General features: G+C 40.3%; 1 protein-coding gene across 5 annotated transcripts in view; it reads right to left on the minus strand.

Moving 5' to 3' along the window:
• Positions 1-25,773, minus strand: part of ARMC8 (armadillo repeat containing 8) — a 129,252-nt gene that overhangs the window by 27,759 nt on the left and 75,720 nt on the right. For all 5 annotated transcript variants that reach the window (XR_012380435.1, XR_003210140.2, XR_003210138.2 and 2 more), the window contains exons 13-21: positions 24,603-24,685; positions 24,206-24,287; positions 20,611-20,697; positions 17,683-17,775; positions 14,287-14,436; positions 13,176-13,271; positions 8,560-8,655; positions 3,979-4,051; positions 2,484-2,577 (exon numbers count right to left, since the gene is read on the minus strand). Coding sequence is in view for 1 of the 5 variants with exons in the window: in XM_025881719.2 (XP_025737504.1) it covers positions 2,484-2,577; positions 3,979-4,051; positions 8,560-8,655; positions 13,176-13,271; positions 14,287-14,436; positions 17,683-17,775; positions 20,611-20,697; positions 24,206-24,287; positions 24,603-24,685 (854 nt within the window). In the remaining 4 variants the exon portion in view is untranslated. The remainder of the gene's footprint in view (positions 1-2,483; positions 2,578-3,978; positions 4,052-8,559; positions 8,656-13,175; positions 13,272-14,286; positions 14,437-17,682; positions 17,776-20,610; positions 20,698-24,205; positions 24,288-24,602; positions 24,686-25,773) is intronic.

Below are 25,773 nucleotides of genomic sequence, written 5' to 3' on the forward strand. Positions count from 1 at the left end.
TAAGAACTGCTGAAAACTTATGTGCCATACAAATATGGGGAAAAAGCACCAGACAGATCTAAACCATTGTAGGCCAGGGCTGAAACCCCATCATACAGAACTATTTTTATTTCTGGACGAACATAAGAAAAGAAACTCAGGGAACGATGTGGCCCTCAACTAGGAGAGACGACGGGCTGACCGAGCTCACCACTTAGCAGCAGCCGCTACTACCACTATGGAGGTGGAGGCATGGGTGCCAGTACTCAAAGTACAGCTCAAATCCAGCCTTCAGCGAGTGCCTGGCTTTCAGCTGCCTTTGATGGGACACTCACCTGAGCAGCAGCGTCGGGCCGCAATTATTTGGGGGATTTGTCTTCTTTAACCCACTGGATGGCAAGCTTCAGGAAAGCAGGGGCCCAGCCTGCTCTGTGTGCTCCAGAGTCGGGCACAGCCATTCACTTTAGGAGCAATTACCAAGCGCCTTTTCCCTTCAGTGGGGCAGACAAGCAAGCTGACAGCTACGATACAGTATGGTATGTCTTATGGGTGCTACAGGAGTCCCTGGCAGAAGGGGTCTCCTGACAAAGCCTAGGGTGGAGAATGGATCAGGCAAGACCTTCTGGAGAAGGTGACAACCTGATCTGAGTTGTGAAGGATAAATGGCCACTGTCCAGGCATTCTCTTCCCTTGCTTTCAGGACAATTCCTGTGCCTGGGTCTCTGCCTACTTCACTGGTTGTTCCTTCCTTTCCTTTGCTGGATCTTTCTCATTTACCCCTAAATACTGGAGGGCTCCAGAGCATAGTCCTTAGCCTTCCTGTCTTCTTTCCTCTTTCTTTCTTTCCTTAGGTGACTTTATCCAGCTCCATGGCTTTATATACCCTCCTAGTTTATACCCTCAGCCCCATTATCCTGAGAAGTCCCTTGGATATCTAATAGCATCCAAAACTTGGCATGTCCAAACAAGAACCCTCACTTCTCCCTACCCCAACCTACTTCTCTTGTATTCCTCATTATCTTGGTAAATGGCAACATCCTATCCAGTTGCTCAGGCTAAAACTCTAGGCATTTTGCTTTCCTCTTTAATATCCTACACATTGAATCCCTGAACAAATCCTGTTGTCTCTATCTTTAGATTAAATCCTGAATCTGACTGCTTCTCAGTATTTCTACCACTGCCACCCTCATCTCTTACCTATAGGACTACAATAGCCTTGAACTGCTCTCCCTGCTTCTGTTCCTGCCCAGCTGATCCTCTACAGAGCCACCAGAGTGATTTTATACAAATTCAAGTCAGAGAGGGTCTCTTCTGCTCAAAACTCTCCAATGACTTCCTATTAAACTCTGAATAAAATCCGAAGTCCTGACTATGGCCGACAAAGTTTTCCACTTGCTCCCTGTCGCCTCCTGGAGTGCACTTATTACCACCCTGCCCCTCATTTATTTTTCTGCAGCTCCACTGGCCTTCCTGTTGTTTCCTGAACATGCCAACCTCGTTCCTGCCTCAGAGCCTTGCACTCACTGTCCCCTCTGCCTGGAGTACTATTCATTGGAACATCTGCCTGGCAGACTATCTCATTTCATCCAGGTCTTCGATCAATTGTCACATCCTCAGAGAAGCCTTTACTGGCTAATCTATCTGAGAAGAAACTTTCTTACTCTTCATTCCTTCACCTTGCTATTTTTCTTCACAGTAGACCTGCTATCATATTACATATTCATTTGTCTGTCTTTTGTACTAGAATGTAAGTTCCACGAGGGCAAGGACTTCATCAATTTTCTTCATCATTGTATCTTCAATGCCTAAAACAGTCCCTGGTAGAGGTTAGTATTCAAAAAATATTTGCTGAATGAATGGGGAATTCAGAGGAGAGGGGACTGGGATGGCCAACCAGATGGAACAGAATGTGTAAATGCATGAAGATGTGACACTGCAAGAGGTCAGGTGTGTCTGGAGGACAGGGTGGGGGAGGATGAAAGCAAGCTGTAGAGTGAAGGCTGTGGTAGGAGGGAGTGTACACAGCCAGGAAGAACATTTTTGGCTATTTTGAGGGTAGAGGGATCTCTGATCATGATTTTTGCCTCTCCCAGTAAATGGTGAAGACAGGAACCCCTCAGTGGTCACTGCCATATTCTCAGCAGCCAGGCCAGGCTTACACAAGGCAGGAGCTCAGTGAGATCTTGAGATAATGGATGTTTTTATCATTGGCCTTCCTTTCTATTTTAATGTCAAGAGAATGATCCCTGGATCCTCTCCAGATATACACTGAGATGGCTCAGGCTCATGTTAACTCACAGTAAGATGAGAATCTTTAATAATTTGCTAATTATTAGTTTATTTCTTACTCAAAAGCCATACAGTTGGCTCATAGAAGATTAAGAAGGGAATTCAAGAATCTAGAAGATTTTAAGTTTGGCAATGTAAATTACTAAGCAAGCCAAATCCTTTCATGAAAGAATCCAACATACCCCAAAACAAGGCCCTTTTCCTTTGATACTCACTTGTCACAAAGGTTTGAATCTGGTGACTGACTCAGTTTGTGTAGAATATCTACGATGCCCATGTCTCGTAACTTATCCTGGCGTTCTTGTGAACCTAAGAGATTAAAGCTAACAGGTTACTGGGGACATGACCCAGGCAGTTGCTCTCCTTGATGTAAAATCAACAATCTAGAGCGTTACCAGGGTCCTTTACTCCCCACCCTTCCATCCCCCTCATCCCCAGTGAAGTTGGATTGCCTCATGCTTGGATTCTCTAACAACATTCTAACTGGTCTCTCTGCTCCTTGACCCTCTTTCTTGCAGTACATCCTGGGTTCTGCCGATAGATTAATTTCTCCATGGACTACAGGGTCAAGGTCAGATTCCTCAGCCTGGCACAAGGCCCTCTGCCATTGGCCCCATCTTCATATCTTCTGTCTGGACATATCAAGTCAGGCTCTTCCTACTCCAGACAGGTCTTATTTTTCCTTCTGTTCTCTTCCACCCTCCTCTGACCTCCCAGCACTCCCTGCTGCCTCTTGTTTAGCATGTGGCAGTTCCAACTTCATACTGCTCTGTCCTATCTTCCAACTAGACTAGGACCTCCTTGAGGGTGGCTGTTTCCCTGGCACCTGGATGGTACTTGGTCTCTAGGCCTATATGTTGAATCCAATTTTTCCTCCTTCCACTTTGTTCTAGACACAGCTGCTGGGTAATCCTCTTGGAGTCTTTCCTTCCCATGAAGAACCTGCAGTGACTCACTCATGCACTGATCTCCTCTAGACCCAGTGAACCAGAATCTCTAGGTGTAAAAATCAGAAATCTGCATTTTAAAAAGTTCCCCAGGTGATTCTTATGCAGTGAGCCCAGCACTGAGAACCACTGCTCTTCCATATTTGTTTGCTACATTGGAATCACCTGGGGAATTAAAAACAAAAACAAAAACAAAACTTATGCCTGCAACCCGCCCCCCAGAAATTCTGATTAAATTGGTCTGATGCAAAAATTCTCAGGTGAGTCTAATATGCAGTCAAGGTAGAGGACCTCTGATCCACAGAGGCCACCTTATAGACTGGCTGCTTCACTAGTCGCAGTGTATTTCTCATTTCTCAATTAGGCACCCTCTTCCTCATTAAGCTTATATGCCTGTAACCCTTACATGTGCCCCTCTGCACACAATGAAAGACCAATCTGCCCATCCACTCCCACCTCTCATCTTCTTCAAGTACATCCCCATAACCTCCTCCTCAGCTCTCTCAACAGCATGGACTGCCACTTATTTCTCTAGGGTCTCCTTTACCCCCATCCTCTGTAATCTCCTACAGTGTTGACTTTAAGGTGGGGCTCAGTGTTAACTGTCCAGCCGACTCTGGCTCGTCCCATGGATTCTCATACCAAGGTTAACTTGGATGAGTGCTCAGGACCCACTGAGTGATGCCTGCACCTAGGATCTCAGGGGCATCTGCTACCTTCCCACCCATAACTGTCCTCAAAACAGATCTCACCAATCTCTTACCTTCCTCTTCATTCCATATGAGGTTTGATATACAAAACATAGCGGCCAGCTGCAGTTTCACATGTGAATGACCCTATTTGATGCAGAAAAAGAAAAAATATGGAGGCAATCTGATTTGAGGAATTTTTTTGGTAACATACCATAGGCAATTCCAGTAGGCTAAAAGTGTGAAGCAGGGCCCTCAAACTCAAATGTCTTGAGGGGTCACAAAGTTAGCACTAATGGGTAAATGGGTTGTGCTAAAGACAAGAGAGAGTGGTGGGAAATCTCGTAAACTGGGGAGTGAAGACTTGCCAAAAGATATTCACACTCAAATTTTAGAAACCCTCTGACAGGCCAAACAAAACACCTCTAGGGCTATAACTGTAGTTTGCAATTTATCACTCTATCCATGCACACAAACTGGCATAGGACAGGTTTATGCTTTAGACTTAGGCTATGCTTGATCTACATCAGGAAACATTCAGGTCACCAGTGGCCAATAAATAGGATGAATGTGGCTTTGGTATTCAGCTATTGATTATCTGATTCAAATTACTCTTATTTTGGGGGGGTTGTCCCCCAACACCTGAGTCTTTACTTGATTCATCTAATGTTTCTACTATTGTTAAAGAGCCTATTCTTCTGAAACACAATTCTTATTTTTCTTTATGTACTAAAAGTACAACCACTTTTGCTTAAGTTGCATCATTTAGCCATACGGAGTGCTTTCTCCAACACAATAGAGGATCCAATAATAAAACAATCTCGAGAGATGATTTTCCTATTGGTCAATTAAAAAAAAGTCCCCTGTACTTTTAAATAACATGCATTTCTAAGGAATTATCAGTGGCATAATATGCTCAACAGTTTCTTGGAGGATGAGATGGACTTATTTTGCCAAGTAGGACTATATTTCAACTATGCAGAGACAAGAAGTGGATGACGTGGCTTTCTTCACTAGAATTCTATGGCTGGTGATTCTCTTTTCCTTTTACCTGCCAAGACTTTTAAAGAGATTCCCAGTTCGGGCTCCACAAAGACAAGATGGAACAAAATTTATCATTTGCTCTCAGCCTCAGGTCATGAATAGGGGGGATTTGTTGAATAAATGAACTTATACACAGTACAAAAATAAGTGTTTACAATGTATAAGTTCATTCAATACATATTTTTTGGGGGAAACAAACTGCTGCGGAGAAAAGTGGAGATTGGAGAGGTGGGAACATAATTTAGGTAGAGAGCACAGAAAAGATCTTTTTGAAGGAGGCAACACTTAAGCAGAGACTTAAAGGGTAGGAAGGTGCCAGCTGTGCAAAGAGCAAGGGCCTAGGGGCACTGAGAGGAAGGAAAAGTTCCTGAAAAGGTCTGAAGTACGAAGGAGCTGTAGAGCTCATGCATATTGAGGAGGTAAAGTGGAGCAACATTAGTTCAGGGAAGGAGGTGTGGCTAAATTGTGGGCCCTTCTGGGTCCTAGAGAAAGGATTTTGCTCTGAGTTGACAGGAAGCTCCTGAAGGATTTAAGCAGTGGAAAGTGAAGATCTGATTTACATTTCTAGAAGGTCACCTGGGCCGAAAGAATTGGATGACAGTGCAGAAGTGTCTAGGAGGCTATTGTGGTCAACCAGGCATGAAATGCCATGGCTTGGTCCAGGGTGAGGACAAGGGGTGATAGAAAGAAGCAAAGAGAATCCAGATCAGGTTTGGAGGAAGGGCTGACAAGACCTGCTGATAAATCAGATTGAGGTGAAAGAGCTGGAGAAACCAAGATTGACTCCCAGGTTTGAGCAACAGGATAGACGGCAGAGCCACTGTACTGAGACAGGAAAGAACAGGAGAGAAGAAATTTAGGTTTAGGGGAGATATTAAACATCAACTTCAGAAGCATCAGACAGGTGCATGGAGATGTAATGTAGGCAGGAGGATGTAGGAGTCCAGAGTTCCGAAGACAAATCTGGGAGTCTATCTTCCACGTGACCCTCTTACCTCGCTCCTCTACCCTCCACCCCCACTAAGAAAAGAACCAGCATCTGTAGAGCTGCAAGTACCATCATGAAAGCTTGTTGTCATGGCTTCTGAAGGCCAGTAACCATTACTGTGGTTGTGTTTTCTATTGATGATACTACACAAAGTGTAAATACTGTAATGTCTATTCTATTTATCAAAACTGACTACTAGACCAGAACCCAGAAACCAAAAATGCATATAGATGATAGTAAAAGGCATGGGAGTAAATGCGATTCTCCTAAATCAGTGGTTCTCAACTCTAGCTGTACATAAGAACTGCTTGGGGAACTTTTATTTTTTTTTTTTAAAGATTTTAATTTTTTAAAGATATTTATGTATGTATGTATTTATTTATTTATTTGAGAGAGACAGAGACAGTGACGGAGAGCACGAGTGGGGAGGAGAGGGAGAAGCAGGCTCCCCGTTGAGCAGGGAACCCGACGTAGGGCCCGATCCCAGGACCCTGGGATCATGACCTGAGCCGAAGGCAGATGCAGATGCTTAACCAACTGAGCCACCCAGGTGCCCCAAGATTTTAATTTTTTAAAGATTTATTTATTTGAGGGGGAGAGAGAGAGAGTGTGAGAGAATGAGTGGGGGGAGGAGAAAAGGGAGAGGGAGAAGCAGACTCCCTGCTGAGCAGGGAGCACAATGAGGGGCTCAATCACAGGACCCTGGGATCATGACCTGAGTTGAAGGCAGATGCTTAAATGACTAAGCCACCCAGGCATGCTGCCTGGGCAACTTTTAAAAACCCTGATGCCCAGGCTATAACCCAGACCTATTAAATCAGAATCTTGAAAGGAAAAGGACAAGGCAACCATCTCTGAAAGTTCCCTGGAAAATGCCATCATGCAACAAAGATCACAGACCTCAGGAGACCATGTAGGAGAGTCAAGAAGAGGGACTAGCTAAGCAGGGAGGGATACTGCATTGAAAGCCAAGAGAAAGGAATGTTTCTAGGAGGAGGAAATGGTCAGCTGAGTTGAAGGCTGCTGTAAGTGAGGTGAGATTAGGAGAGAAAATGGTCCTTTGGATTTGGCATCCTGGAGGTTGCTGGAGACCTTAAGCAGAGATGTTTCAGTTGAGTGATGACAGTGGAGGCCGGATGAAATGGGTTAGAATGAATTTAAAGGTGAAGAAGGAGATAGCATGTGCAGAAGATGCTTTTAAGAAGTCTGGCTATGAAAAGCAGCACAAAAATAGGTATAAATAAATAAATAAAATCTTTAAAAAAATAGGTATATCTCAGTGGATATGGGAAATCAAGAGTAACTTTGAAAAGATTAGAGATGCTATGTAGATCTGGGATTGGAAAGATGAGGGAGTTCCTGGTTGAAGCAGTACGGTTTTCATTCAACAAATATTTACTGAGCACATACTAAATGCCAGGCATCGTCCCAGGTGACAGATATAAAAATGTGCACAAAACACATGGAGCTTTGCCCTCATGGAACTTACACTCAGGCACACAAACACATGTGTATCACTATAATTGAGCTACTGCTCTGAAGGGAACAGAATGCAGTAACAAAGAATAACCCACATAGATAAGAGCCCACAAGGAAGTATCAGTTGAGCTCAGATCTGAGAGGTGAGAAGACATGCCATGAAGGAGTGGGGGAGAAAAGTGTTCCAGGCAGCTGAGCCAGCATGTGCAAAGGTCCTGAGGCAGGAAAGAACATGCATGGGCTTTTTGAGGAACAGGAGGTCAATGTAATCAACAAAGGAAAGGGGAAGGACAGGATTTGGGACACGGATGAGTCAGGTCATACAGGACTTCACAGGCCATCACAAGGGGGATATGGATGTTATTCAAGGTGCAAAAGGGAGCCACTAAAGGACTGTGGCTTCTATTCTCTTAACAAAACAAAAGGTGAGTCACCACTAAGAGAGATGAGGGAGAGAAAAGGCTTAAAACGAGGAGCTGACACCTCCTCATGGAGAAGGGAGGTGTCAGCTTGCTGGAAAATCACAAAGGGGTAGTAGGCAGTGCTGAGTACCCACAGGGATTTTGTAAACAGGAAATTAACACGATACCAATCAGCCTGGTTCTGTGCCTTTCTCTGCAGTTGCTGACTCTGACAGGCAGGCAAAAACTGACAGAATGAAAATATTGCCAGATTTGGCAATGGGCAGTTTCTGGTGATGACAAGATTCATGGGATGGCCGTGGCAGTAGGTGGCTGAGGTGTTTGCAAGTAGGTAGCAGACTGTGTTTGCAAGCAAAGAGGTCAAAGAACAAGTGCCAGAGGTGCCAGAGGCTTAAGAGGTCATGCACATCAGAGAGAAGCCTCGAGAGGGAAGACAGGGATTTGGACGCCCTGAAAGAAAACCAAGAGCCGAAGTCTTCGCTGATTAAGAAGGAGGCAATCAGAAGACAACGAAGATGGGGAGTGGGGTGATAAATGGGCAGTAGTACTGCCCGAATGGCACAAGCTTCAAGGCCTTCGTGTCTGTTTCTTTTTCTTCAGGATAAAAGAGAGTTCCCTGAATCTGTGACAGAGTAGTCTATTCTTTTTTTAAATCTCTGCACAATTTGTTTTGAGCCTCCTAATGCAGCTACTACAGAGCAGTGAAAGGGACAAAGGCCTACCATGTAATACTTGATTTTCTGCAGGATGTCATCATTGGTCATAATAAGTTCTTTTGCTGTTGTCCCATCTGCTATGTTGGCTAAGATGCACAGTGTCTGGAAAAGAACAAAGGGCCGGTGATCAGGAAAGCTCTGAAGTCCCCAGATGCAAGCTCTCTCAAGAACTTGAGTAATTTCCACCTGAAGTACATGGATTCTCACAAGTTCTACTCTGAATGCTCTGATTTCTTATCTCCTGACATTACTGCCAACAAAAGAAACCACACTTAACGAAAGTCTACCGTAGGCAAAAGAGAACCCAAACATTTCAGTAGTTTCTTTTGGGGCATAAGCCATCACTGGGTAAAGGCAGCCATGTCTTACACACATCAATCAAAGGGAAAATGTGAATTGTTATTATTTCATTTCTAAGAGAAGCTCTTGTTACTAACCCAACAATATTTCTTCAAAAGCGTAGTCTCTTTGGTGGAAGCATCATAGGTGCTGCAACTTCCCTCCCTCCCCCTCCGAATGCTTCTTGCTCCCAAGCTCATGACCTTCTGGGTGAAGGCCTGGACCATGGTCCACTAGCCATGTGCACTTAGGACTTCTTGACTTTTTAAAACCTGATTAGAGGAATAGAAAGGTAAGGAAAATGTGTGAAGCTTAGTTGAGCGTGGCCTAATGAGACTGGAGGGAGACTGTAACACTTGGCAGGACAGTGTAACTTGAAGATAATCACCACATTGGTACTGGAAGGACATTCTTGTCAGCTGTTGGGAATCTCACAGCCAGACCAGGAGGAGGGCAATGTTTAGAGTAAAGGTGAAAGGACTGTGGAAAGGAAACTGAGCCCGTTCCAGTCTTTGCAATTCAACAAACATTTACTGAGCACCCACAATGTGCATGCACTCTGCAGGGCATCAGGGTCAGACAGGAGGAATAAGACGCACTACCTAATCTTGAAGCGGTCACACAATTATATTTCACTGTGGTGTGACAGAGGAAAAACAGGACCGAGAAGGCATGAAGTGCACTTGCTTGATATTGCAAAGGTCAGGGAAGGCTTCTTGGAGGAAGTGACACTGAGTCCTGGAGAACAGTAAGGAACCACTCAAAGAAAGTGATGAGAAGTGGGAATGGGGTCTAAATTCAAGTAATTTTCTCCAAACTTAACCTTTCTTTTGGTAGACTTAAGCAAATTAAGCTTGCAGATTATAGCTAATTGATGAGATTGTTTTCTTCCTGTGACCTGAGGCTTCAAACATAAAGAGTGTGTAGTCTTATTCTTCCTAGATTAACATACTGATTAAGAAGTGAGTCCTGAGGTTTGAACCAAAAAAAAAAAAAAAGGAAAAAAAAAAGAGGCTGCCTCTGGGAAGAGGACGGAGTAACAAACATCTTTAGCCTCATCTAGGGAAGAGCTACCCCTCTCTTACCCACTAATACAGAATATGAGGGGGATTTCATGAAATATTTCTGAGAACAGACTTGTTCAGCAAGATAGGCAAGTGATTCCCCTTCTTGGAGTGTTAGAATATACCCATGCATCCTCAGGCTTGAACAGCATGGCAGCGTGAGCTACACAGTTGTTTTAAAGCCCCACAATCCTTACTGTAAAAATGTTAGAGATCAATTAGTTCTTGGGCCAAGCCAATTTAACATATAAGCTAGGGAGCAGAGAGAAAAGCTACAAACACACCCCCCCACACACACACACTCATGTGAACAACTGGAAATTAATGATAGAGTAGGGAGTAGGGACAGGCAAATTATGGCCTGTGGACCAAATCCAATCCACTCCCTGTGTGGTAAATAGAATGTTATTGAAAGATGGCCATGTCTACTTGCTTACATACTGTCTACACCTGCTTTCAGGCTAGCACAGCACAGTTGAGTAGTTGCCACAGAGCCTGAATGGCCTACAAAACTTAAAATATCTATCTTGCCCTGAAATAGAGAAATAGAAAAGTAACAGGGGGAAAAATATCAATGAAACCAAAAGCTGCTTCTCTGAAAAGATAAAAAAAAAAACTTACAAACCTCTAGCCAGACTGATGAGGGGAAAAAGGAATTATCAATATAAAGAACAAAAGAGGGGATGTTGCAAAGAATGCTACAGACTTTAAAAAGATAATGAGAATATTATGAACAATTTTATGTTAATAAATGTGAAAAAGATGAAATGGACAAATTCTTGAAGGACACAAAATACCAAAGCTGACACAAGAAGAAATCGATAACCTGACTACTCCTATTCCCATAAAAGAAACAGAATTTAGCTATACACCCTTCCACAAAAGAGACACCAGGTTCCAGATGGCTTCACTGGTACATTCTACCAAAATTTAAGAAAGAAAGAATACCAATGCTTCACAAATTCTTACAGAGGACTGAGGAGGGAATACCTTCACCTCATTCCCTGAGGCAAGCATTATCTCAATAATCAAATATCAATATCAAAACCAAACAAGGACATCACAAGAAAACTATACATCAGTATCTCTCATGAATATAGATATGAAACATTCCTTACCAAATTTCAGTAAATCAAATCCAACAACATATGTAAAGGATAACACATAATGACATTTTAATATGGTATATCTCTCCATTTATTTAGGTCTTTGATTCATTATCAGTGTTTTGTTTCAGCACAGAGATCCTGCACATTTTTTCTGAGCTACTATAAATGGTACTGTTTTTAAAATTTCAAATTCTACTTGTTCATGCTAGCATATTAAAAATACAATTGGTTTTTCTATCTTGTGGCCTTGGCTAATTCATTGATTAGTTCTAGCTTTTTCTGATGAGTCCATGGTATTTTCTACATAGGCATTCATGTTGTCTGGGAATAGTTTTATTTCTTCTTTTCCAATTTATATGCCTTTTATTTCTTTTTCCTGTCTTATTGCACTTGGTAGCAACTCCAATACACTGCTGAATAAGACTGGTAACAATGGACATATTTGTCTTTTTCCCAATATAAGGATAGTGACAGATATGTTCACTATCTTGAATGTGGGGATCATTTCATGGTATATACATATGTCAACATATCACAGTATATATTTTAAATATATGTAGCTTGCTGTATGTCAACATACCTCAAGAAAAAAAAATGCTGAATTATCAGAAGTGTCTGAGAAGAATTAAACTTCCAACTAACAACCAGACAGTGTCAGCCTCCCCATCATCACCTACTTCTGGACCATCACCAAAATCTGTATGAAAGTGTGTAATTTGAGTCCTGTCAGAACACATTACTGTCATTGGCTTTTTTTTTTTTTTTTGCCCTCATCCAAATCTTGCCTCACCTTTTTGCCTTGCTTCACTTTTCAAGTTAGCGGAATTCTATCTGGGTGAGCTGTCTTTATAGACAAAATTCATTCCTATGCTCTTCAGGTAAAATAGTTTAAGTAAAATAGCTGGGCGTGGAGCCTGACACGGGGCTTGAACTCACCACCCTGACATTGAGACCAGGCGCCCCCAGGTGAATAGTTTATTTTGAGCAATGCATCTTCTTCATTGTTGTGTGCCAGTAATGGATCATGTTCAACCTAGTTTTAGTGATGCCTGAGATTATAGTTTCTCTGTGTTGAATTTTTTCACCAGAAAACATGGTTGTTTATTATTGAATTTTAAGAGAAATCACCTAAAATGTCCATCCTAAAACCACTTTGTCAAATCTACTGCCTTTTTTGCTCATAAATTCAACTATAGCTCCTATATCCTACCATTCTTACTTCCTGGACTGTTCTTCTGAACCTGCAGAATTACTCTAATTCAGGAACACAGAGAATGCAGAGCATGGGCCTGCAGTTAGACCCTAGGTTCAACTCCCCACTGATGACCTTGGGCAAGTTTCCTGCATACATACAAGTATACAGCACAATGAATTTTGAAAGTGAACACATCATGTAGCTAGTATCTATGTCAGAAAGTTGAACATTACCATTGCCTCAGATCTTGTATTAGAAATTTAAGTTTGTAGGTGACCTTTTTTATGACAAAACATATACTATGTAAAAATCCTGTAATAAATCCCAGAAAATACAGAAAAGTAATTCTACAACTGTCCCCTGATGAGTGCACAGCCTCTGTATTTTTATGCCTATCCTAAATCGGCCCTACTGCAAGACAACAGAAAGTAGAAGTATGGGATAGAAATAAAGAATAGGGATACATTAGAGTAAAAAAATGAAAAACACTCCAGCATAAGGAATTATTTTATCAGGGTGTTGCAGGAATTTGAGTTCAGAGCATGGTGGATACAGAAAGCTGGAAACGATGAATCCGAGAGAGTGGACTCAGTCTAGGATGATCAAAGGTGGTATCCCTATGGAGACAGGGACTGTGTGTACAGTGCATGACACAGAGGGTGAAACTATAGACTCTGTAATATTTTCTTCTATTCTAGGAGGAAGAATTCTTGAATAGTTTCAGGGGTGGTGGAGGATCTTTCTCCTCAAATCTTTCTTGTCTCTATAGCACCTTCCATCTCAGCACTCTGTCTTTCGCAGATCTGAGTATTTCAGGAGACTCCTAATGAAGATCCTTTTTGGTATTCACACTCAGAAGATACTTCTCAGGAAAAAAAATAAATAAATAAATTTAAAAAAAAAAGGAACACATACCTGCTCTTTGACCTCAATGTTATGCTCCCCTTCCAGAATAAGGGTGACGGCTTGCATAATTTGCTTTCCATGAGTACTCATTATTTTATCTATATGCTGCAAAAACAATGGGAAATCCACAGTTATCATCTGGGGAACAAAGAAAAAGATCATAGAAAGGAACAGAAAGCTTCTAAGTTAAACAATATAATACACAACTGCTTGAAAGAGAACACCATAGCATACAGAACTAGAGGCCAAAGAATAGTGTTTATTATAGCATAAAACTGCATTTTGCCTTCTATGTATGTGTCTGTGTATGTATGAGTGAGTGAGTGTGTGTGTGTGTGTGTGTGTTTAAAACTTGAAGTTTAAAAATGACTTGGCCTGATAGAATACAGAACTGCAATCACTGGGGATCCTCAAGTCCAAAGATATTAAAGAAAAAGGAACTTAAAAATGGATGGGGAAGAGAAGCCAGAGACATGGAAAATATGGCACAGATTTACTAATACTGTGGGGTACAAATGTACAAAGAAGGTTCAGAAAACAAGTGGAGCAAAAAGGAACCACCCATGTTTCTTCATCTACCTGAAGGCCACTGACACTGTTGCTCAGGGAACAACGAGAGGGACCCCAGAAAAAGGCTCAGCCTCTCCTGCTTTGACATATATCCACTGTTCTCCACACTGACATCTTCAGAGGTCAATCCAGTAAATGTTGGCAGTGTGGGGATTGGTCTATGGAATAACACTGAGAAGGATTCTCTAAAGGGAAAGAAGCAGAGGCCCCAGAGTAAGTGATTTAAGCGTATGAGAAAACCCATTCTGGCCAGCAAACCAAGAAAGAACAAAGTAACAAATCAAGGCAGGCTCATATCCAGCATGGAGTAGGGAGAGGGAGACAGAACAGGCAGTGCAGGAGTGGAGGGTCAGGTGGCTATATGGTAAAGCTGCTCCCAGATCACCTATGAAGGTGACAGGTCTAGATACTGACTTCTCACTTCTCTGGGAAGGGACAGCATTTGAATCACACTTCTGGGCAGATGCTGATGGGAGAAGTGAGGGAGGGCAATGTTTTACACTGCATATGCAGGGTCAGCTAATGTGGAAACCTGGATGATTTTACTTACAGGCCGAGTAGAGAGGAGATTTCTAAGAAGTCCCAATGTTTTCATCAGCACATTCAAATCTGAATCTGATAATAACCGGAATAGCTGTTCAGTACTCAAGCTTCGTAAAATATCTGCTTTTATTTTTTGTTCAGCCTGAAATGCCATATTCTGAAAGGATTAAAGAAGTTTCAAAAATCATGTTTAATTTGCTTTATTAAATTATATTTTGATAGTAACTGACAATTTTCAAAGTATAAACAGAAGTTGCAGATAATTTAAGTCATATTATTTTTCTGATTCCTGTTAATCACCTATAATTCTGTCTGTCAAGAGAAAGATAACTATCTCCTATATATACTCCTGTATAAGGAATATGACCACTTCCTGATACGGGCATTTGAGCCTCTTAAGATTTATCCAATAAATACAAAATCTACTGTTTCTTTTAAAAAATTTGATTTATTTAAACTGAAAAAAAAATAAAACAACAAAAAAAACAAAAAAACAACCCAAAAAACAAAACCCGAACGAAAAAACAGTTCACTCATTTCTCCTACCCCCCCATCCCCTACACCTCTGGTAACCACTGATCTGTTATCTGTAACTATGAGCTTGGTTACTTTTCAGAAATGTTTCTGGTTATCAAGTTGCCTTCTGTGCACCATTTTCTTTTTTAAAGTAGGCCCCACACCCAGTGTGGAGCCCAGTGTGGGGCTTGAACTCATGACCCTGAGATTAAGACTTGAGCTGAGATCAAGAGTCAGATGCTTAACCCATTAAGCCAGTCCGACACCCCGCCTTCTGTGTACTTTAATAACAAAATTACTACTAATAACTACACCATGCCACCCATTTTGAGAATGACTAAAAAGCACTCCCTTATTATGGGTGGAAATAAGTAGTGGGTTTTGTTAACTTTACTGGCACAGAAACACCTACTGTATTCACAATACTATGCTGGGTGTTGTTGATATGGCAGGTCTATATTATACAGGAAGATCCCCAAAGGGTAGGAGGTGCATCCAACCTACTAGCAACCCCAGATGGCTGGTATCTATTTTGCTCCTTTTTCTCCTTTCTGGACACATTATGGATTACCCAAGCTTAACCTGAAGCTATAATAACACATCTGAAGAAAATAAAAACACAGCAAATGCCAAATAACTCATAAATCAACTCTCGGTATAAAAATTTTTTGTAAACTTGAGACTTACTACAATATGTGGTCATTGCCCTACAGGAACATTTTTTTCTTTAAAGATTGTATTTATTTATTTATTTGAGAGAGAGAAAACACAAGTGTGAGTGGGGGGAGGGGCAGAAGGAGAGGGAGAGAGAATCTCAAGCTGATTCCTTGCTGAGCACAGAGCCTGAGGTGGGGCTCAATCTCACGACCCTGAGATCATGACCTGAGCAGAAATCAAGAGTTGGACGCTGAAAAGACTGAGCCACCCGGTGCCCCCAGGCTTACTTTTAAAATCGAGGAGCTAAACCATGCAAAAGATCAAGTTACCTAATGATGTGAGGCAGCATGGCAGAGAGAAAAGAGTATTGACTAGGCTGGTGTCAAGAGACCCAAGCCAAAAATGATTCCACGCTTCCACGGTTTTATACTTGGTGGACAGAGAAGAAAGCAGCTGGTTATATGGTGACTAATGAGAATAAGATAGTTAATATGGATTTGAGGGTGGGACGGTAAGTTCAATTTTCAACAATAAAATTGTACACATCAGGGAGGTCTTTTTTTTTTTTTAAGATTTTATTTATTTATTTGACAGAGAGAGACACAGCGAGAGAGGGAACACAAGCAGGGGGAGTGGGAGAGGGAGAAGCAGGCCTCCCGCAGAGCAGGGAGCCCGATGCGGGGCTGGAGCCCGATGTGGGGCTCGATCCCTGGCCCCTGGGATCATGACCTGAGCCGAAGGCAGACGCTTAACGACTGAGCCACCCAGGGGCCCAGGGAGGCCTCAAATGAAGTCTCATAGGCCATTTAAGTAATAGACCTGGGTGGGGTATAGGGAACAATTAATTATGTCTGGGTATGTATATCTCAAGGTAACTTCTAGTAAGGGGAGCTGAAACCATGAGAGTAGATGAAGTCCCTGAAACTGAAGTGTAAGGGGAATTGGAAACTGGGAATTGAAAATGGGGAAATATTCCCTGAGAAGGAGGCTGAAAAGGGGGCTAGGTAGAAAATGAGGTTTAAAAAAAAAAAATTAAGTCCTGGGAAAGAGTTTCAACAAAGAGAAGTGCTAAAAGCTGATGCAAAGTTTAGGAGAAAAATAACTGAAACTATTCGATTTGGTGCTTTTTTAGAAAATGATTATTTCTATCCCAAATTTGTGTGAAAAGACAACAGGTATACACGGAACAGGGTAAAAGAATATGGGTTTGAAACAGGTTCAGAACCCACTGTCATCACTTATTAGCTGTGACACCTTGGATGATTCATTTACCCTCCAAGCCCCAGGTACCCAACTGCGAGTTGGATATAAACCAATATAACGTAAAATAAGAATTAGAGATAACAATGAGAGATAAACACATTGCTTAGTGGCTGGTACATACTAATTAAATTATAACTACTATAATTACATTTGAAGAAATCCATGTAAATTTTAACTTCAATATATTTTAATGAATTTTAAATTACATAGTTTTGACTTCATAGTTATATAGTTTTATGATTTAATTATTATAAATTATTTACTTGAAATTGTTAAGAAATTGTTAATTATGCATCAGTTCTGTTGCCCTGGGCAAGTTATTTAATCACTTTGTGCATAGTTTACTCATCTGTAAAATATGAATACTCCCTAGCTTATTTCAGAATTGTTATAAAGAGCACAGGAGACCTGAAAAGGCTCTATCAAGCAGATATCTCTAAGCAGGTTATCAATATATTCATGACGAGGAAAATTTATTTTTCCCAAATTAGATGTCCAATTTTAACACCTGTCTGCTTTTCTTTAATAATAAACAGGAGAACTGTGGCACACAGTGGCCACATAACTTGCTTATATTCAAATCCAAAAGCTGAATACTAAGTCTTCTAGGTCTGAGGTCATTAGAAAACTGAGCCAAAATAGCAACATTTATTAAAAAGCAAATTTCAGGGGCGCCTGGGTGGCTCAATTGGTTAAGTGCCTGCCCTCGGCTTGGATTGTGATCCCGAGGTCCTGGGATCGAGCCCCGCGTCAGGCTCCTTACTCAGTGGGGAGCCTGCTTCTCCTTCTGCCTTGTGGTCCCCTCCTGCTTGTTCTCCCTCTCTCTCTGACAAATAAAATCTTTAAAATAAATAAATAAATAAAAACAAATTTCAGACATTTTCAGACATTTCATTCTTTAGTTTTAACTTTGATAACAGCTCCATTCTCTTTACAAATGATGACTTATATAAAAGAGTAAACATACCATTAAAGCCCAAATTCCATTCACTCGCAAAGCGGGATTTTCACTTTGCGTTAATCCACAAAGTAGTTCTACAGCTCCAGATTCTAAAATTGGCTGTGATTGGAAAGGAAAAAAAGCACAGTTTTAAAGTCAGGTTTGTGACTAAATGTGCATATATACCCTGGCGCTCTGCTTATGATTTCCTTCCTACTCTCACCCAACTCCAGGCAATTTTCATATAGCAGGGAGTGAGGTGGACATAAAAATTACCACAAAAAGGGCAAGAACAATTAGGTCTTTCACAAATTCAAAAACCAAAATAGTCCTAGTAATTTCTCTTTTCTTTGTAGCTCTGACTCAGGAGCTGTCCTAATTTCTGTACATTCTGCACATGCCCTTATGATTCCACTATCTAATTCCACACTCTCCTAACTGTCCTTTGAGACACTCACTTCCTGCATGGTGCATGGGTGTATCCCTTGTGTCCTTTACAAGCTGGGACTATGACAACATAGCTGGTTTACATGGAACTTACAAACCAAACTATCTTCTTTCCAACTGTCAATGTTATTTGGAACATGCTGCAGAACCCATTTTTCAGAACTTTCAGGACTATCAATTGTACAAGCAAAACAGTTGTATACTTCTATAGTCCTATCACATTCTCCACCTAAAATAGCATGCTTTAGCTTGACTACTCATTTTATTTATGATCCTTGGCTGAAAACAGGGTTAGATAATTTCTAAAAAATTCACACCTTTGAGGACTGATCTACTGTCACCAATGAACGTTTAAAAGGCCCCCTTTCAAGTGGACTCTAGAACTGTCTTAAGCAGTTCAGACTTACGTAGGGAGAAAAAGGGCAGTGACTTTCAAGATGACATTTTGAAGGATATACATTCCTCTACTTGTACAAATTGATTTTGTTTCTTTTTAAAAATTTCGAGTATAGTTGACACACAATGTTACATTAGTTTCAGATGTACAACATAATGATTTGACAGGTTTATACATTATGCTATGCTCACCACAAGTGTAGCTACCATGTATCACCATACAGTGCTATTACAATCCCTATTACTCCCCAAACCTACTCATCATTCCATAACTGGAAGCCTGTATCTCCCTCTCCCTTTCATCCATTTTTGCCCATCTCCCCACCTCCTGTTTTGGTTTTTATTCTGAAGTAAGTTCAAACTTAGGAAGTAGCAAGAATAACGTAAGGTGCTTCTAACACATATTCTTTTCCCAGATCCAACAATTTTTAACATTTTGCCGTATTTATCATTATCTCCTTCTGTATGCCCGTATCTACATTCTTCATCTTTTTCTGAACCATTTGAAAGTAGAACATATACATCATATGCCCCTTTGCCCTTAATACTTCAATGTATATTTCCTAAGAACAAGGATATTCTCTTAGAATCACAGAACAGTTATCAAATTCAGAGAACTTTAAAACAATACTTTTATCAAATCTATAGCCCATATCCCAATTTTGTCAACTGGCGAAATAAGTGCTTTTATAGCATTTCCTTCCCTTCCAGTTCAGGATCCAGTTTATTTTTAACACACACACACAAATCAATTGTATTATTGACCCTACGTCTGAGCTCATCTACCTTACTTCTAACCAGACCCCATCTATATATGCTGAAAGTGGATCTGAGGCAATATGAGTGCTGTTCAGGGTAATTAATGGTATAGTACTGACTGCAACCAGATCATCATCATGCCAAAACCCCAACCACCAGAGCAGAGGAAAACAGATGGGAACTCGGGCATCCTGTCTCGACTTTCTCTTCCTTCAGAGTAACTACCAGTCTCTCCCCTTTTGTTCCAAGATTTCTGCTTGTTGAATAACTGTCTCTGAACCTCGACCTTGTTACTAAATGCTTTCCTAATTACCAGTCAGAAGCCTACAGGTGTTACAATGCTAAAAGGAAATTCAATCAAAATGGAACTACTAAATAAAGGATAGTGTCTAAACCTCAGCTCACAATTGGGCAGACCAGAGATATTTTAACATGATGAAACGAACTCTGTAAGGTTCCCTCCCTCCTTTATTAAAGTTTATTGTAGTTTTCCCTAGTACAAAAATACATGCTCAAATAAATTTATAAAATGTATAAAAGGGAAAAAATATTCCCACATGTAATCCCTCCCCAAACAACTACCATTAACATTAAACATTAAAAAGATTATTTTCCTGGGGCACCTGGGTGGCACAGTCAGTTAAGCATCTGATTCTTGATTTCAGCTCAGGTCATGATCTCAGGGTTGTGGATTGAGCCCTACGTTGGGCTCCGTGATCAGTGTGGAGCCTGCTTACGATTCTCTCTCTCCCTTTCCGTCTGCCCCTTCCCTCCCCCACCAAAAAGGTAAAAAGATTATTTTCTAGCAGTAATCTCCCTGAAATGACTTACAATCCTGGTTTACAAAATTGACCCTTAATTTATTCTTTAGTATATACAGTTTGAAAATAATCTATTACTTTTGTAATTAGATTTCTAGTTGTAGGCAGTTTAGATTAACTATAAACTATAATATCCTTTAAATAAGTTGCACATGCCAGGCAGAAAAGGGAGAACAGGAAATTAAACCACATTTTAAAATTATTTTATTTGCACACACACCACCAAACAATTCAGAAGTAGTTCTGTTTTTGTTTTTTTTTTTTTTTTAAGATTTATTTATTTGAGACAGAGAATGAACGGGGGACAGGCAGAGGGAGAGGGAGAGAATCTCAAGCAGGCTCCCTGCGGAACCGACACCAGGCTGGATCCCACGACCGTGAGATCATGACCTTGAGTCACCCAGGCGCCCCCCTGCCCTTAAGTAGTTTTTACACCCCAATCTGGAAATTTCAGAGTCAACTAATGTGAAAATTATTTGACTAAGTTCTAGGTAGACTGGGCAAAGTCTAGGAAGAGAAAATCAATACTAACCTCTTTGCTTGGAGAAAATTCAAGAAGAAGATTACATAGCATGGAAGATGCTACTACTAGGATTTCATCTGGTGCATTTTGTAAAACCTATGGAATTTAAAAAAGGGATGCTATTAATGGTTTCGAACAATGGAGGTGAGATCTAAGAACAAATGAGAACCCAAAAACAATTTATCTTTCAACTTGACTTTTCATATTGGATAGGTAGGAAGGATCCACTTGTGATCGTGTCAAACTTCACCTGGTGCTCTAATTATGACTAAGGCCCTCACACCTATCTTGCTGGAGAAGCTACAGCCCCACTGCCAGGATGGGAGGTGCTGCCACAGAAAGAGATAAACACATAAGTCAGGGAGGGGGTGCTCTATATGAAAAGTTTGAACACCATGGAGCTGCTTTAGGACAAGTTAGTTCAATTTACTCTATCATATCAGGCCACTTATAAAACCACAGATTGCCCCAGAGCCTGAAATGTTCTGATGTGTGCGTCTCTAGCAGGACTTGTTTGACCAAAGCAGGGATGAATCAAGCTACTATACAGCTAGGGCAATGTGGGGACTGGTTTTGAGGACTGGAATCACAGCCCTGGTTCCAACCCTCCTCTTCACTTACTAGCTGGGTGAACTTGAGCCTATTTCTTATTCTCTCTTAGTCTTTGAATTGAAGAAAACAACACTTCCTTGACAGGAGTTTTTAAGATTAAATGTGATATGGTGAATGTTAAGGGAAGCAACATAACATGGGAGTAAAGGACACAGACTGCCTGAATGCAAATTTCAACTCAAAACACTAAATAAGTATATGAATTCCTTGGCTATAAAATGGGGATAATGGTATTGTTGTGAGAATTAACATATGAAAAGATTTTAGAACAGTAACTGGCACACAGTAATGGCTATAAAGTTTTTACAAAGGTAATTTATTATTGTAATTGCTGTTATCATCAGGCACATAGTAGATATATAGCAAACTAACTGCCATGGACTCTCACTCAACTCAGAAGACAAGAGAGCACAATGACAAATGTTAGTACTATTAGCTATTATCAGAGCCTATTTTTCTAGATTCTAAGGGTGAAGGCTTCATAAACACCACCACTTATATGCAATTTCCACTTCAACTAAATCCTCTGCATTTGGGATTAGATCAGGATCAGACCTCATGATTGCCAAAAGGAATCTTAGAAGCTCTTGTTATGCAAACTGGAAATGGATCATCACAAAAAACTTCAGAGTTAAATATATTATCTGCTTTCTTGAGCTAAATCAAGTCTGAAGTTCCCAAGTTAAGAATAAGCAAAATTACAAAATAGAAATAGCTGTCTTAAGATACTGCATTTTAACTCTCCTGTGAACTATCAGCTGGTTGAAGATCAAATCTCATATACTATGCATCCTGATCTGTGTTTGCCACAACCTCCTCTGAGATCATATAGCCTTTCCCTTCCCTTGCCATGCCCTTCCTTTATCCCTCAGGTACACACTCTACTCATTTTTTAAGGCCACCCCCATTCCAGAAGCCTCCTTGAAGCCCTTCCAGTCAGAAGTCATTCTATCCTCCTCTGAATAACCACAGCCTTTGTTTGTGACCTTTCCTGGGACCCTTATTACTATCTACTATTCAAATTCTTTGTGCAGTCATGCCAATATCCTTTTCTATTATCAAATTTAAGCTTCTTGAAGGACGAATCTATCTATGGTCTAATTTATCCTGGCCCCTATCAACTGAATGGCACTGCACAAAAGGGGTGCTCAATGAATGTTTGTGAATTAAGAAAAATAATCATTTTCCAAAATTCTACTACTTAGAATCATTGCTTGAAATAAGTGAGTGCCTACCAAGGCTTTAAAACGTTGCTTTGCTCAATACAATTCACTTCAAAAATACTACTTTTTGTTATATAGAGATTAATGTGCTTTTATCAAGTTTTATTTTCAAATGAGATAACAATGATAAACTAAAACAGAATAGATCCTATGAAAATTTTAAAAGCATTTACTCAATGTGGTATAAGATACAACACTGAAATTCAGAAGCTGACATCTAACACTGACCAAACAGAATTTCACCAAAATAAGGACAAAAAATAATCACAAATAAAATTTTTAATTAAAATTTAACGCCTACTCTTCTGTAGTTTGCTAACCAACAGTTGAAAACATGGAAAAGCCAAAGGAGAAAAAAATCAATAGGCATGCAAACAGCCTTGAACTAAGAGAAACCTAAAAGTATCTGAAATAAATCACTGATTGACTTCCAAGCTCAAGCTTTTAGTATTATACTTTGTGCAACAAAGTAGTGGTTTGATAGTAACTATACTCACATGTACCCAAGTGTACAAAATCCTTCTAGATTGCTCACCAAACCTTTGTCTGGGTAGAAGTAGCTAGAAACAATATGTTGCCCCATTTCTGATTCATGATAGAGGGGTACTGAACTGAGCAATTAGAGAAAATGGCTCCAGAGGAAATATTTGGAAGTTATTTTGGGAAATAGGAGAGCATTTAAAAAAATCTTGAATGGACAGAATCCATAAATCAAGATTACATTGCTATGCAAAAGGTGTAATGTAAAACAAGAAAGAGTACCCATGGCAAAACAGCTTTCCTAAAGAGAGCACTGGTCCAGCTCTTTCCACCTGGTGATCATACACCACACCCCTTCTACTACAGTCATGAAGACATCCTTATGCTTCCTTCACAGATCATACTTAATATTTCTGCTCATGCTATTGCTCTCTCTGGAAAATCTTGCTGCCTTCCTTTTTCCTTCAAAGCCCACTTCATATTTTTCCTGCCTGAAGCCTCCCCTATGTTCTACCGCAATGATGCCCCTCTGTAACCTGAAGCTTTAAGACAAGGGCAAGAGTTCTGTAGTAAAAAATTTTGGTAGCCTCACTGTGCCTAAGAGGTTTCCACAGTAGGTAATGAAAACCAAAAACCAAAACCAAAACCTTAAATAAAAAATTCTGTCGATTAAATGCAAGGTGTATGATCACTTAAAAAAAAAAAAAAGAAGATGGACCAGAGACCAAGTGGACCCACGGTTCTGTAACATTAGCGGGGGATAACATTAGCAGCAACCTAACACCTCATCTAAGTCTTGATTCGGATTTATTTGACCTAAACTTTTTTTTTTTTTGTCCTGAAGGAAAGACGTAAGACCAAAGAAGTTATTTTGGTGTAGAGAAATAGGAGATAACATTGTGGTAAAAAATATCCAGGGATTGCCAAAAGATTAAGAAAAGGTTATACCTCTAAATGACTGATTCCTTTCCTTTTTGTAACTAAAAATTATAAAGACTCTGGATGAAATCTAAAGTGTAATACCAACCATACAGGGAGATCAGATGAGTAAAGTTTTATTTAATAAAAGAAAACTAGGCATCTGCTTCCCTGTTACAGTTGAGATGCTGACCTTAGAAACACGTTCTGCAGATCTAAAGATGCTTAAAACATCAGATCTGAGGAGATAAATGTTCAAAATCCTTCACACAAAAACCAGCCATACTCCTACACCAGGGAGTGCTGTCAGCTACCTCGGCTCACTATAAAGGCTCTGTGGGAATGGGTGCTACTTGCTGCTTTCTTCTTACCTTCATTAAAGGTTTCCACACAGCATGATCCTGGAAACTGGTTCGAAGCTGCTGCACAGATCTAGATAAACTGTGCAAACATCTACAAAGAATAATCAAAATTAGCTTCAAAAGAAGCCAAAACTTTTACTTTTCAAACACACTGCTTGCTTGGCATTTCACTAATTACTAATATGCACTTCAAGTATATCTATAGACATTGTTAATTCAACTACTTCAGGACTTCATGGGCTTTTCAGCTAGCTTTTCTGTTAACTGATGTTACACACTGTATGAGTTCACCTGAGAATACTTTTGAGTAACATTTGGATTCTGCGCTTACTTGCTGAAGGTCCGGAAAGGAAACAGGTTAAACACACGGCAAAGGGTTTTTATTCAGACCATTTAAAGCTCATACCTGACGGCAGCTAACCGCACCTTGACACTAGACTCAGACAAGCCAGTCACAATTCGGTCCATCATATTTTCAGTCTCAATGATCTGGAGAAAAAGGTTAATGCTGCATAAATAACAACACGAAGAGGACAAATTTCACTGCTTGTAAATGCAAGTATGTTAATATCCATTAGAAATTTAATGTTTTTAGCAAAAGTTTTAACCTCTGGAACAATCATTTTGTGATGGGGGCAGACAGTTCATCAGAAAGGAAAGACTACCCTCTAAGGACTTGCCAGACTGAATGACAGGCATGAAGGGGCAAATTATGTCTCTTTGTTTATTTTTATACAAATACTTAAAACAATAGCTACATGGCATAAATATTGCAGAGGTGTTATATAAATAGTATTGAGAAAAAGGAAAAGATGTAATGAATTATCATTGGGCAGGTTCCTGCCAGAGAGATTCTAGAAAAATCATGGTTCACACTCAGCCCCTTATGAAATGAAATCTGTGGGTTTCTGACAGAGCCACCCTGTGGCTACTTTCTTACCAAGCAAACGGAAACTAAGCTAAATATTTAGAAAAGTAACCCTTGCCATCTTTTTACTGTAACACTAAGTCTTGTTACATGTAATCACTACAGTCACAACATCTTTTTTTTTTAATTTAAAAACAAGATAGCCTACAAGTTTCCTTCATTAAACAATGTATAGATACAAAATAAATACTGTGTGGAAGAAATTAAACTTAACTTGTGTGGTCCTATGGAAAAACCACCTATTAGAAAAAAAGCTAATACAATCACAACCAAAATGTTAACAAAAACAACTAACATTTGTTAAGTACATCTATGTGCTGGGCATTGTGGTAACAAGCATATTACATGATCTGATTTAACCCTTTTACAGGCATTATTATAATTATTCTCATCAGCCTATTAGGAAACTGAAGGTTCTAGATGATAACAGAGATTGCCTGGGATCACAAAGCAGAGAGGAGCCCAGGCATGTGACTCCAGAGTCCTGATGCTCAGCCATGCTTGTAATACGGCCCTGGTTAGAGAAGTACTCCTGTGCTCACAAGGTAGTCCCCAACATGAGTGACGTTAATGGAAACACCTAGCTGGGAGAACACGTGGGAAGATCACCTGGGGAGCTTAAAAAAAAAAAAAAAAATCCCAGGCCAAT

Source organism: Callorhinus ursinus, unplaced genomic scaffold, assembly GCF_003265705.2.
Source record: "Callorhinus ursinus isolate GAN/ISIS: 27379988/994484 unplaced genomic scaffold, GSC_fseal_2.0 scaffold1, whole genome shotgun sequence".
Classification (NCBI taxonomy): Eukaryota; Metazoa; Chordata; class Mammalia; order Carnivora; family Otariidae; genus Callorhinus; species Callorhinus ursinus.